Here is a 13810-nt window from a genome sequence, read left to right as displayed (position 1 = left end):
TCCTTTTTGGAACCTGCTCTCTTATCTGCAAATGTGGGAGAACGTGTGCAGGTCAGAAGAGGGCATTGCACACACAAGGAGATGCACCGGCTGGTGTGGAGTCCCTTAATGCCACTACAGCCCTCACCTTAAGACAGAAACGGGTACATATACGCTTCAGTGGGTGGTCACAAAGACTTAGAAACTCAGAAACATCACAATGAAACATGCTTTTTCTTTGCTTTTGTAGTCCTAAACATTTGACACGAGGACTGTAAAGCATAGGCTCAGCAGGTAAAGATGATGATTCCGAGATGGACAGAAGAGATCAAAGGAAGGCTGAAAATCCACTCATTCATTCATTTACTGAGTCAAGTCCATGGTCAATGGAAATGCGATTAACCAGGTTAAGATAACGTAACAGAAAAGCAAAGTTATCAAATTTAAAAGCTGACTTGGTTCAGTATCATGAGGAAGTGTTTAGTATTCACGGTGCTAGATTTCAGTCACTTGTGGATTTCAGTGTGAATTTTCAATGTTGTTGCAAGACTTGGAAATACACAAGGTTCCAAGGAGACAACCTGGGTTCTGGGACTCACTTGCTGTACTTTGGGTAATGTGTTTCCCTTCTGTGAATTTCAGTTTCTGCACATCTAAACTAGGGATGGATAGTGTCACCCTCTTTCTTGGAAGGGTGATAGGAGGGTTTGCTGTTTTGTGGCTACATGTTGAGACATACTAGGTGCTTAATAAATTACACTTTTACATATACTTGAATGTCACTTATATAGACCTTTAATAAGATATCTTGTTGTCAAACTACAAAATTAGTGTCTGATAAGCATGCTACCCACAAAACAAAAATTATATATGTGAAAATTCCTTTTCCTAAATCCAGTTAGCCCTTCAACTTCAGTCCATCTCTGGCTGCTGGGCCCATCCTTGTCTCTACCTCTCCTGTCACTGGCCTAGAGGGGAACCAAGGTGCTCTGAGTCCCCAAGACCTGTTTGTGCACACTGCATTAAGAAGTCACAGAGGCATGGGAAAGGCTCTGTAGGGCACCAGCTGTATCCCGCTTCCAGGGGTGAGCGGAAGAGGTAAGGAGCCAGGCCAGTGAGAAATGATGGGGAGCCGTTGTGAGGGATGGGAAGCAGGTGGAAATGAAAACTCATCAGAACAGAAAGCCATCCCATGCTTCAGGCTCTTGAGATTCTCATCTCAAATCAAATGTCTGTTCTTTTTCAATTGGTCCCATAAATAGACATACACTTGGTGGTGGTGGTGATGGTGAAGTTGCTAAGTCGTAAGCGACTCTTGAGATCCCGAGGACTGCAGCCCACCAGGCTCCCCTGTCCATGGGATTCTCCAGGCAAGAATGCTGCAGTGGGCTGCCGTTTGCTTCTCCAGAGGATCTTTCTGACCCAGGGATCAAACCCGTGTCTCTTGCGTCACAGGGTGGTGTCTTGCATTGTGGGTGGATTCTTCACTGCTGAGCCACCAGTGAAACCGGACACACATTTGGCCTTGCAGTTTTAAAACACTCTGTTGTCACCCTTTTTCCTTTTAATGAACACACTAGTTTCAAGGAATTCCTCCAATAACCCTAGTCTGATATGCCACAGAATGTCAATTTGGTTATATTTTAATTTATTTGAACTACATCTTATCATCATCAACTATTAAAGGATCTGAAGCAGTAACTGAAACATAATCGTATTTAATAACGGTTTTCAGCCAGGCAAAATGCTGTTGTTTCAACATGCTTCCCAGATGATTCTGCTGGGAGAGCTGAGAACCACTGCCCTAGACTGTAACCATCCTGAAAAACAGAATTTTCCTCAGTGCTGCTTACCTGGTCCTCTTCAAGTGAATAATGCATCATGTATCATTTCTAAAAATGATTGAAATTATCTTTTCCCCTTTACATTCTACAATGTGGAAAATTTTGGAAAACATTTACCCTCACAGTTAAAAATGTGAAACCTCAAGGGGATAAATTAACTTTCATGAAATATAGTATCTTTTAATTCTTGGTTAAGTTTTTGTCTCCATTTATATAGCCTCTTTATTTCATGAATGGGCAAATTGAAAGGCTATTTCATCTATGTTCTCTCAACAAAAAATCCTGTTCCAGTAAACTCAGTGATAACTGTTTATGTGGTATACTAAGTGTGTGTTATTACCCCAGGCTCACCTGAGGGAAGCTGCTCACATAACTATCTTTGGCTCTACGTGAACCTCGAGCATAATCAAATAAGCCAGTGTGGGCTCCTGACCTAAGAAAAGTCAGTCCTTACATTGATTGGTCAGTGACCCATGATGAAACCTAATATAAAAAGACAAACTGGTCCTATTAGAGTCTCTTGGTAATTAGAGACGGGAGACTGGAGCTGAGGGTCATGATGTAGAAAAGAACCTCAAAGCTGCAAGCTAGCATTATTATGAGGCAGCAGACACTAGAATAAACAGCAGCTGTGAATCAGAGGAGATGGAGAGGAGAGTATGGAGCCAGTGATGTAAAAAGAATTTAGTCACATGCATGGCAGACCACCCAAGCCTAAAGAGCCACTGTTTCTGCCGCTGGGGCCCCTAGAGGTGCCTTGGACCCAGGATCACCCTGTAATTTCTACTCTCCCTGAGGCCTGGGGGTTAGTTCTGGGTGGTGTGAGGTATTCCTGCATTTCTGACACATGTCCTTAAAATAAAGTCACACTGCTTGAACTAACTTGTTAGCTTTACAGTCTTTTCATGTCTGTCCCAACTGGAGATGCCTTGCAACTAAATAAGCCTAATTGGAACAACTAGTTAAGTCATTGCCATTTATTAAAAATAGTCAATAATTTAAAATTTATATTTCCCCAAACAAATCTGGGAATGTTTAATCCATTAAGTTTTAAAACATTGTTAAGTTTAATGTTGGTACCCCATGTTTCAAGTATCAGTTGGTACAATTTACATCATGTCTGATACCACTTCATCTTTGCAAAGACACCGTACACACACAAATACACAGTTAACAACTGAGAAATCATAGATCTTCTGATCTATACTTTCAAGTTTGTTCGATCGTGATACATCTGATAAGGATCATCAGCATACCAGTTTCGCCTCTTCCAGAAAGACGTTGTCATTTTATCTAAGAGCTTACTCTGGGTTTTACTGCAGAAGACAAATTCCCTCAAGCGTCTTTTTCTTGCAACCGTCTTTTTCCATAATTTTTTCTTATAACCAGCCTGTTAAGATAATATTACAGAGACATTTACAACATTATATTATATAGAAAAAAACAGATTATCTTCACTACTTATGGTTTATAGGCCCACTGGGAACAAAGACTAAACTTTCATAGGGGCTGGTATGTTTTTTCAGAAAAATAGAATTCTCAATGTAGGGTAGGCAGAGAAAGCATGCATAGTTTGTAAAACAAATATTAATAACTTCAACGGTTTTAAACAGATTATTTAAAGTCACAGAAAATAAAGCTAAATAAATTGTGGCTTGTGAAGTACTGGGTAATGATACACAATTTTAACAGCTAACTTTATATGCATTACTTTATTATCTCTTGAACAGCAGTGTGCTATTATTCTGATTTTACAGATAAAAGAGAAACAATTAGAGCAATTAAGTAGCAGACTGAGGTCCCAGAACTATTTAGAGTTCTTAACCGCTACACTACTCTCTTGCAAATGTCAAGGATAATGCAGTACTAGCTAACTGGTGACACTTATGTTCATTTATGGGAGCTAAGTATTACAAGGGCTGAGAAGCAGAGTTCTCAAGTATACTATGTCATTTATCCTTTTCACACATGGGGACTAGTTTCTATAATAAGTACTCTTCTGAGGAATAATGACTACAGGAAAACTATTAGGAAGAGTGCTGAAGGAATAGTTACTCCATATGTTTAATCCAGAACTGCCATATATATCATCCATACATTATTAATTTTGAAGAATTTCTGAAGAAACAGATAATGAGATTGAATATAAAAACTATAATCATAGCCTATTTATTTTCTTTTTTCTTTTTTATTTTTTTTGCCTTGTGGCTTGTAGAATTCCCCAGCCAGGGATTGAACCTGGGCTCTTGGCAGTGAAAACATGAAGTCCTAAGCACTGGACCTCCAAGAAACTCCCAATCATAGCCTATTTAAAGTAGAAGAGACCTTAGGTGCCATCCAGGTTAATGCTTGGCTAAAATCATACAGTAATTTACAGGGAAGGTGAGACTAGAACCCAAGCCATTGGTAAGAGCCAAGGGCTCCTTTAGGGCAGCATGCTAAGTGAACAAAACCACAGCTCTCTGACGGGAAGGTGCTGTGGGTTTCACATGCCTTAGTGTCATCGTGTGGTTAGCAACTTCTAGAGTACAGTGATGCTTAGAAAGAAGGAAGGATTATTTCAGAGTTTTGACTTTACAATGCCAGAGATTAGGTGGTTACTTCTCATTACTTACAACTTTAAGTTGAAAGATTCAAAGCAAAATCCCCCTATCTGTTTAACAGGTTTTCTAGTTTGCAAGCCAAACTGGGTCCCTGTGGATCTGACAGCTAGCTAGCTAGCTTACTGTCCTGCCCGTCACCAACAGAATTATCTCCTTCAAAGATTATTCTGTGGAATGTGGCCACTGAGAAAGCGCTTGAGACTTCTTAGACAGTCTCTAGGGTCAGAAATGGAAGGAGGGAGTAAAGACTAATTAGGAACACTTGGCTGAAACTGCTGCAGAAAATAAGTTGTTTTTATACAAGTGTTTTTATGTTTGTATTTTTTATATATAAATATATATATTATATTTTATATTTACACTATTTATACTAACTTATATAAACATTTATACAAATGTTTCTACTAATGTTTTTATACATTAGTGTAAATTAACCCATCCGGATTTTTTTGTTTTCTTCTTAAAATCAGATTTTGATGAAGCAGGCTGTTCTGTATATGGAATACTTTGGGAGGTCTTGAGCAGGGGCTAGATATTATGACTGGGGAGCTTGCCCAGGTCATTTATAATAGTGAGAAGGTTTCAGAGCCCAATAAAAGGGATTGTGGAAAGGAACGCAAGGAAGACCAGCCATTTCGTTTTGTCTTGGGTCACATGTGGACCTGGAAATAATTACTAACAAAGGGGAAGGAATGTTTCCAATGGCACAGAATTCACAACTATCTGCTAATTACTTAGTCCAGGTACTTAACGGATTACATGAGCTTCTACTGACTAGTGTAAGAAATTAACTACCACAGGATTGTTCCAATGGAGAAATGAGCTGAGAGTGCCAGTCAACTTATTTGTCTACAAATTTAGGATAGTTTGTAAGACAGAAGATAATCCTTTCAACCCTTCAAATAGTGAGACCATCCTACCAATTATTTTATTTTCACAGGGAAACAAATTTTGACCTTTAAAGAATTGCTTGTTAACTTCCAAATAGTAAAAGGGAATTAGGATTTTAATAGTTATCAAAAGTGTCCTTGAAAACTCAGGTCTTCAGCTGCTTTCTAATTACTACCCATTCTGCTTCCATGAATATTTAAGGACATGAATGAAAAAGCCCACATTCACTTTTACCACCTGTTGCTGCAGGAGAAGACAGAACAGGAATACTCTGTAATCTGTCAGAGTCCTCCTCTAGAGGCTGTGGTCCCTGGTCAGAATTAAGAACTAAGAGTTCTGTCTGATACGGTTGCCAGTCATACACACCAACAGACAAAAACTTGTAAAGTTAAAAAAAAAGAAGGGGGGGCGCTTATGAGGGGCTACTATTCTGTCATAAAGATTAAGTCACCTTGAGAACCTAATCCAAGGTCAGCTGGAAGTGCTTCAGTCCCAAACCTCGCCATGGGGCTAAGCCCTTGAAGTCCCCTCTGCTGTTTCAATGCTTGGAGCTTAAACAGAGCCTCCCTACAAGATACTGCACATCAGGAGCCTCAAAGGGATTCTAGTAATCTTTAGGTAAGCCAGATGTGTAACAGACCTGAGATGAACCTGTTTTGCAGTATAGACTTCTGCCATTGTGAATAATATTTTGTTATATGAATGCTAAAACATGTTTTTTTCACATGGATTCGCTTACATGAAGAGATGCCCACAAAGCTGGGACTCAAGCACAGCACTGTAAGAGCTACTGCTAAGATGTGGGGAAGATGTGTCAAGGAACAGGCTAACTGAATTTTGCTTCAGTTTCATCTAACCTCACACTCCTTTTCTAAACAAGTCACTGTGTGAAGACTCACCTTCCTCCTTAGCCACAGGCCACTATGAAGTCGAAGAAACCTATAGATGACAGCTTTCACAGTCTTCCTCTTGCCTTTTCTTGAACTGTAGTATGTTACAGTTCTGACTGGTGGCTTCAGGACGTTTGGGAGCAAGAGGGCCATTCTAAAACACATTTAAAAAATTTAAACTCAGCAGCAAGACATTAAAGGATAAAATCCACTTCGTAGAAATGAAAGAAGCAACTCCACTGGAATAAAGCTGACTTTCAATATACACTGCTACTTCAAATGATCCATGATGCTACCCATAAGAATAGCAATTATCATCAACTTGCAAGCCCTCCATAATCTACTCCCTTAATCCCTGCAGAAGAATTTATGCAGGTATAGCTTAATCACCTGATTTCTTACCCACCTGCCCACTAGATTATAAACTGCTTGAGGGGGACTTCTCTGGTGATCAAGTGGTTAAGAATCCGCCTTCCAATATAGGGGACGTGGATTCGATCCCTGGTGGGGGAACTAAGATCCCACATGCCATGGGGCAGCTCCTGAGCCAGACTACTCTAGAACCTGTACCCTGCAATCAGAGAAGCCCACATGATACAACTAAGACCTGATGCAGTCAAATAAATAAATAAAAATTAAAAAACCTTCCTTGAGGGCCTCAACTTTTTTTATCCTTGTATGGTTTCTGCCGAGTATGGTGCTGGCACCCAGGAGTGCTTAAACTAAACCTTGGCTGAGTGAATGAGCACCATGTGCAGCCCAGCCTTGTTAAGTTGAGCATTTTATCCAGCTTCTCCTTTGGCTGACAGCTTCCACCCAGGAAACCATATCTAGAACATCAGAAGTGGGTCCTGGTTGTTGTCGCTGCTAACATGCATATTCTCCAATCTTATCAAGCGAAGTCTATATAATCAACTGTTGGTAGGCACAGAATCTCATCTACTCCTAAGATATTGTGGTAGGCATGAAGATTTTAGAATTTTTGTCCAAGAGTCATGTCTACTGAAATATAATACTCAACCTATTGAGGACTGTGGCAGTCTGCCCACATGTCAGGTTTCTGACAGATGTGATCAGTCTGGGAGCAGAGGACACAACTGGTGTCTGAATATGACTGAAATGTCGGGAGGACAGTACAGAATTAAGACAGGCATTTTTGGTGCAGTTTCGATAGGCTGAAGATGCCAAAATGTTCAGGGGCCGTAAAATTCCTGCAGAGAAAGAAAAGCATATACACTTAATATGACACTCCAAAATATGCATCCAGGGAATTCCCTGGCAGTCCAGTTGTTGGGACTTGGTGCTTTCACTGCTGGGGCCTGAGTTCAATCCCTGATTGGGAAACTAAGATTCTGCAAGCCAAGGGGCACAGCCAAAACACACACACACACATCCAGATATTTAAAATGAAGTAACATCAAAGCAACCAAGTGTTCTAATTAATTAATGGATCCTGAGCATCAGACTCACACGTGGAGCTTTTTATCCTTATTGAGACATAGTTTATACACTACAAAATTACCCATTTGTGTACAAGTCAATTATTTTTTAAGTTAGAGAGTTATGCTACCACCACCACAATCCAGTCTGATATGTCCTAGTTCTATGGTCAACAGTAGATGACAAAGTATATGTACAGTTAATTCCCACCACCAGATCTTACACTGTGATGACACAGAACTCCCACACAGAGGAAACAGCATGGCAGAGACATGAAAGCTCCACAGCTCCTTGGAGAGACAGCAGAGCAGCAGAAAAAGGATTCATAAAGATAACATAAGAGGTACTTGAGCTTCCCTCTCGAAAATGAACAGGCCACAAGAGGAGGAGGCATAGACTCTAGGTAGGATAACACATGCAAAGGTGAGGAAGTTGAGACAAATCCTTGTTGGGAGCAGGGACCAGACCTAACATGGAGGAGTGGTGGCAGCTCAGAAGGCAGATCATGGAGGGTCTAGGTGTCTTCTCTATCAATCTTTCACACAATCACCAGACTCAGAGTCCATAGCTGCAAAGCAGAATCACTCACAGAGCTCGGGCTCCACTTGCAGATTCTGACACTAGTGAGGGACTCAAGAATGTGCACGTTAAAAGAAACAGAGTCACAGATGAAGAACACAATCTTATGGTTACCAGGGGAGAAGGATAAACTAGGAGATTAGGACTGATATATACACACTACTATATATATAATAGATAACTAATAAGGACCTACTGGAACTCTACATACTCTGTAATGACCTATATGGGAAAAGAATCTAAAAGAGAGTGGATATATGTATATGTGTATGTATGATCCACTTTGCTATACAGCAGAAAGTAACACAACATTGTAAATCAACTATATTCCAATAAAAATTAGAAGTAATAATAATAAAGAGTGTGCATATTGATAAAACTCCACAGAATGATGGAAATGTTCGACAACTGGATGGACCATAGCCCACCAGGTTCCTTTGTCCGTGGGACTCTCTAAAACCGTATCTGAATGATCTCTAACCTTTGCAAAAGTCTTCAGAGTGAAGGCAATCCTTCACTCCTGTCTCTCTTAGGACCCCTTGTAGCGGGACTGAGGGAACCAAACAGGCTCATCCCCTGCACACTCACTGAATCTCATACATACACCACGTCCCAGATAGTACACAAGGAACTTTCCGTGGATGCTGTTAGCCCTATTTTAGAGTCGTAGCCTCTTAAGTTCAAAGATATTAAGTAACACCTCAAGGTCAAAGGTTGAGAATGACGGATCCTGGCCTTGGTGGAACTTTTCTGTCTTCCTCGCAACCCCCTACCACAACCCTCGTCCTTCGGGATTGTTTTCTAGGGAACGCGGAATGGCTACGAGCCGGTAAGGAAGAGGAAACCGGGGGAAACCCCAGGTCCGTGAGGGTCCAAGAATTTCGGGGCTCTCTCGAGCTGAGATCGAATATCGAATACAGGCCACTCCGGAGAAAATTCGGAACAAGCTTCTGTCCTCAATAACGACCACCTCTCCTTTTTTTTCCTTTCCTGTTAACCCCCACCCACGTTAAACGTCCACTCCATCCCACGCCAGTCCCCGCTTCTATGAAGGCATAAACCAAGCGCGTCGCTTCTCACTGACCGGAGCCTGCTCTCACCGCACCGGCGAACACGGAGACCGCCATCTTGCAACGCTGCCGTACGGCAGCCGCGTTGGGTCTAAAAGCCTCAGGACTAGAGGTACTTTAGGAAAACTAACCTGGGCGGAGTCAAGAAAGGGAGTTAGAAAAATGAATAAAAGGACGGTCAGCTCTGCCTTTGTTCAATGTCTTCTATATGCCAGACTGTCCTCCAGCGCTGTAAAACAAGTGCCTATAGTATCAGTTCAGTTCAGTTCAGTCGCTCAGTTGTGTGTGTGCCTGGCATATAGCAGGCTCTCAATAAATTCTTACTGAGCATTTGATTGAATGATGTATTTTAGTACCAACACATTTGAAACATTTTCTTTTTGCTCATTTCATTCAATTTATTTGAGAATACAGTGTATCCTCCCAAAGCTGGTATATGTTAGGTTAAAGGGATAGGAAGTAGAGACACTATTAGAAATTTTTAAAAATTGAATTCCAACTCTAATAAAAACAATGTAAATATCCAGAGGACATCATACACACACACACTCTTTTTTCTCTAATCAATAGCACTGTCGCTTGGTAGAACAGCATCTCAACTCTTTCTGAACAATTTACATTCCTTATCTTATTCCTGAGAATTATTGATCACACATTAAAAAAAAAAAAGGTTCATTCAAACAGAAAATAAACAACTCTCTCCCATCCTCATTGTCTAAGATACTTGAGGCATATACAATATATGGCACTATTTACAGGCTTCCCCCCCGGGGCTCAATGGTAAAGAATCTACCTGCAATGCAGGAGACAGGGGTTCAATCCCTGGGTGGGGAAGATCCCCTGGAGAAGGAAATGGCACCCACTCCAGTATTCTTGCCTGGAGGATCCCATGGACAGAGGAGCCTGGCAGGCTATAGTCCATGGGGTCATAAAAGTCAGACACGACTTACTAAAGAACAGATCAAAAATACATGGCAGATAACTGACTCACAGGGCATTCAAAGTTAAGGAAAGAAGGCTTTTGGTTGAGGTGATCAGGGACAAGGAGATGGAATATAATATGGATCTTAAAAAATGGTGAGGATTTTAACAAGAGCAAGGTCACTATTGGTGGTAAGAACACCAGGAGCTAAGGTGAAAAGAGAGGGAGCCAAGAGAGAGACACACAGAGTTTATTTAGAGCAGTGGCTCTCAAACTTTTCGGTCTTAGAACCTCTTCACATGCTTAAAAATTGAGGACCCCAAAGAGCTTATAATTATATGGATTATATCTATTAATATGTATTACATTGGAAAGTAAAACAGAAACTATTTATTTTACTAGTTTCTTAATGCTGTTATAACAAGTTAACTCAAATTTGGTGGATTAAAGCAACACAAGTTTATTGTCTTACTGTTCTGTAGGTCAGAAGTCCAACATGGGTTTCACAATGCTAAAATCAAGGTATCCAGGGCTGTGTTTCTTCTAGAGGTTCTAGAGAAATTTGTTTCATTGCCTTTTCCAGGTTTTAGAGGCTTACTGCCTCCTTCCATCTTAAAGCGACATCACTCTGACTTCTGCTTTCATTGTCATACTTCCTTTTCAGACTCACCCTCCTGCTTCCCTCTTTCATTCCTAAGGACCCCTGTGTGGACATTTGGTCCATACATACATTTCAGAATTATCTCAATCCCCATCTGAAGATTCTTAGCTTAATCACACCTGCAAAATTCTTTTTTTGCCATGTAAGGTAACATATTCACAGGCTCCAGGGATTAGGAGAACATAGACCTGTTGGGAGATAAGTATTCTGCCCGTTGGTCTTACTATTTTATTACAAAACAATTATAGGGATTTTCCCATCAGTCCAGTGGTTAAGAATCTGTTTCCACTGCAGAAGACAGGTTAGATCCCTGGTTCAGTTCAGTTCAGTTGCTCAGTCATGGCCGACTCTGCGACCCCATGGACTGCAGCATGTCAGGCTTCCCTGTACATCACCAACTACTGGAGCTTACTCAATTTCATGTCCATTGAGTCAGTGATGCCACCCAACCATCTCATCCTCTGTTGTCCCCTTTCCTCCCGCCCTCAATCTTTCCCAGCATCAGAGTCTTTTCAAATGAGTCAGGTCTTCACATTAGGTGGCCAAAGTATTGGAGTTTCAGCTTCAGTATCAGTCCTTCCACTGAATATTCAAGACTGATTTCCTTTAGGGTGGTCTGGTTGGATCTCCTGGTAGTCTAAGGGGCTCTCAAGAGTCTTCTCCAACAGCACAGTTTGAAAGCATCAATTCTTTGGTGCTCAGCTTTCTTTATAGTCCAACTCTCACATCCATACATGACTACTGGGAAAACCACAGCTTTAACTAGATGGACCTTTGCTACCAAAGTAATGTCTCTGCTTTTTAATATGCTGTCTAGGTTGGTCATAACTTTTCTTCCAAGGAGCAAGTGTCTTTTAATTTCATGGCTGCAGTCACCATCTGCAGTGATTTGGGAGCCCCCCAAAATAAAGTCTGTCACTGTTTCCCCATCTATTTGCCATGAAGTGATGGGACCAATGCCATGATCTTAGTTTTCTGAATGTTAAGTTTTAAGCCAACTTTTTCGCTCTCCTCTTTCACTTTCATCAAGAGGCTCTTTAGTTCTTCGCTTTCTGCCATAAGGGTGGTGTCATCTGCATATTGGAGAAGAAAATGGCAACCCACTCCAGCATTCTTGCCTGGAGAATCCTATGGACAGAGGAGCCTGGTGGGCTGTTTTCATGGGATCGCACAGAGTCAGATACAACTGAAGCGACTTAGCATGCATGCATGCATTGGAGAAGGAAATGGCAACAAACCCCCGTATTCTTGCCTGGAGAATCCCAGGGACAGAGGAGCCTGATGGACTGTCATCTATGGGGTCTCACAGAGTTCGACACTACTGAAGCAACTTAGCAGCAGCAGCAGCAGCAGCAGCATCTGCATATCTGAGGTTATTGATATTTCTCCCGACAATTTTGATTCCAGTTTGTGCATCATCCAGTCCGGCGTTTTTCACGATATACTCTGCATATAAGTTAAATAAAAAGGGTGACAACATACAGCCTTGACATACTCCTTTCCCGATTTGGAACCAGTCTGTTGTTCCATGTCTAGTTCTAACTGTTGCTTCTTGACCTGCATACCAGATCCCTGGTAGGGAAACTGATATTCTACATGCTGATGTGGTGCAGAAAAAAATTATAAGCCTGTTACATATTAACAAATATTTTAGGAAAAATTATTTCAAAATTAAAAATTAATGAAGGCTTCCCTGGTGATCCAATGGCTAAGACTCTGTGCTCCCAAGGCAGGGGGCCTGGGTTCGATCCCTGGTTAGGGAACTGGATCCCACACGCCACAACTAAAAAACCCTGGTTACAACTAAGACCTGACACAAACAAAAAGTAAATTAAAAGAAAATTAATGAGAAGAGTGGCATTGTTTAACCTCTTTTCAAGTCTCTGCAAGGTCTGGTTTAATAGAAAACTGGATTCTGCAATTTGCTTATGCATTCAATTTGTTGTGGTATCACCTGTTACCTAGTGTCTGGGAAAATGCTACAAATATGAATAATGAGTTAAAAAACAGCAAATATCTAAAATTATGAAGGTTGCTTTGATTTTATGGACCCTCTTTAACGCTTTCAGGTTCACCAGGAGTCCCAGGCTACACTTTGAGAACCACTGAGTTGGTTATATTTCAGTTTCTCTGGGTTTTAGGGTAGACAAGAGGCTGATGAGCTTGAATTGCTATTGTTGCTATCTTGACCTCCGACCTACAGTGACCACTTTGAGCCATAAAACATGAACACAGGCTGGAAAAGTACTCTGAGACATTTCTTAAGGATCTTTGAATTGGCAGTGGGAGTCGCCTAAAGTTTTCAACGAGGGAACGAATTACATTTCTAAGTTACTTTAGGAGAGTCCATTTTAAAGCAAAAATAAAAAATCTTACATTGCACGTGGAAGATGAGGATTAAGGACTTGGTTAAACTAGAGGTTAGGAAACTACAGAAATTGACAGTAGTGGGCAGGGATGGGATGGAGGGGTTGTGACGACAGTTCAAGAATAAAATTAATTTAAAAAATGGGATCTGCTCTGGAAGCTGTTAAGTGATAGCAGTATGAAATAGTGTAATATAACTACAAAAGTACTCTGAAAAGCAATGAACCTATACAAACATAAGAAATTACCTGATTTTAGATAATTTTCAAATCTATTTCTCTACTTTATAAATTGGATTTGGTAGCATTAAGACTTGAAAGTCCTTTGCAAATGCAACAGATACACAAGTTTAGTTTCCACTATACTGTGATGGTAAGATCATTATTACTATTAATAGTATTAAATATGTTGCTTAATATTTAACGTGTTAAATGATTTTCATACTGTTTTTCATACTTGAAATCATACTGATTTTCATACTGTTCATGGGGTTCTCAGCTAAGATCAAGTGGCTCAGATGGTAAAGCATCTGCCTGCAATGCAGGAGACCGGGGTTAGATCCCT

General features: G+C 40.7%; 1 protein-coding gene across 1 annotated transcript; it reads right to left on the bottom strand.

The window, feature by feature from the left end:
- Positions 1-2866: 2866 nt before the first annotated feature.
- On the bottom strand, positions 2867-9436 carry MRPL35 (mitochondrial ribosomal protein L35). The gene is made up of 4 exons (XM_043468746.1): positions 9311-9436; positions 7229-7418; positions 6217-6361; positions 2867-3213 (listed from the first exon to the last, which is right to left on the bottom strand). Exons 1-4 carry the CDS (start codon positions 9351-9353, stop codon positions 3025-3027), a joined length of 567 nt encoding a protein of 188 aa, XP_043324681.1. The 5' UTR covers positions 9354-9436; the 3' UTR covers positions 2867-3024.
- Between the last annotated feature and the right edge of the window lie 4374 nt (positions 9437-13810).

The sequence above is a fragment of the Cervus canadensis genome, chromosome 5 (genome assembly GCF_019320065.1).
Source record: "Cervus canadensis isolate Bull #8, Minnesota chromosome 5, ASM1932006v1, whole genome shotgun sequence".
NCBI lineage: Eukaryota > Metazoa > Chordata > Mammalia > Artiodactyla > Cervidae > Cervus > Cervus canadensis.
This window is presented reverse-complemented; position numbering and strand designations above follow the sequence as displayed.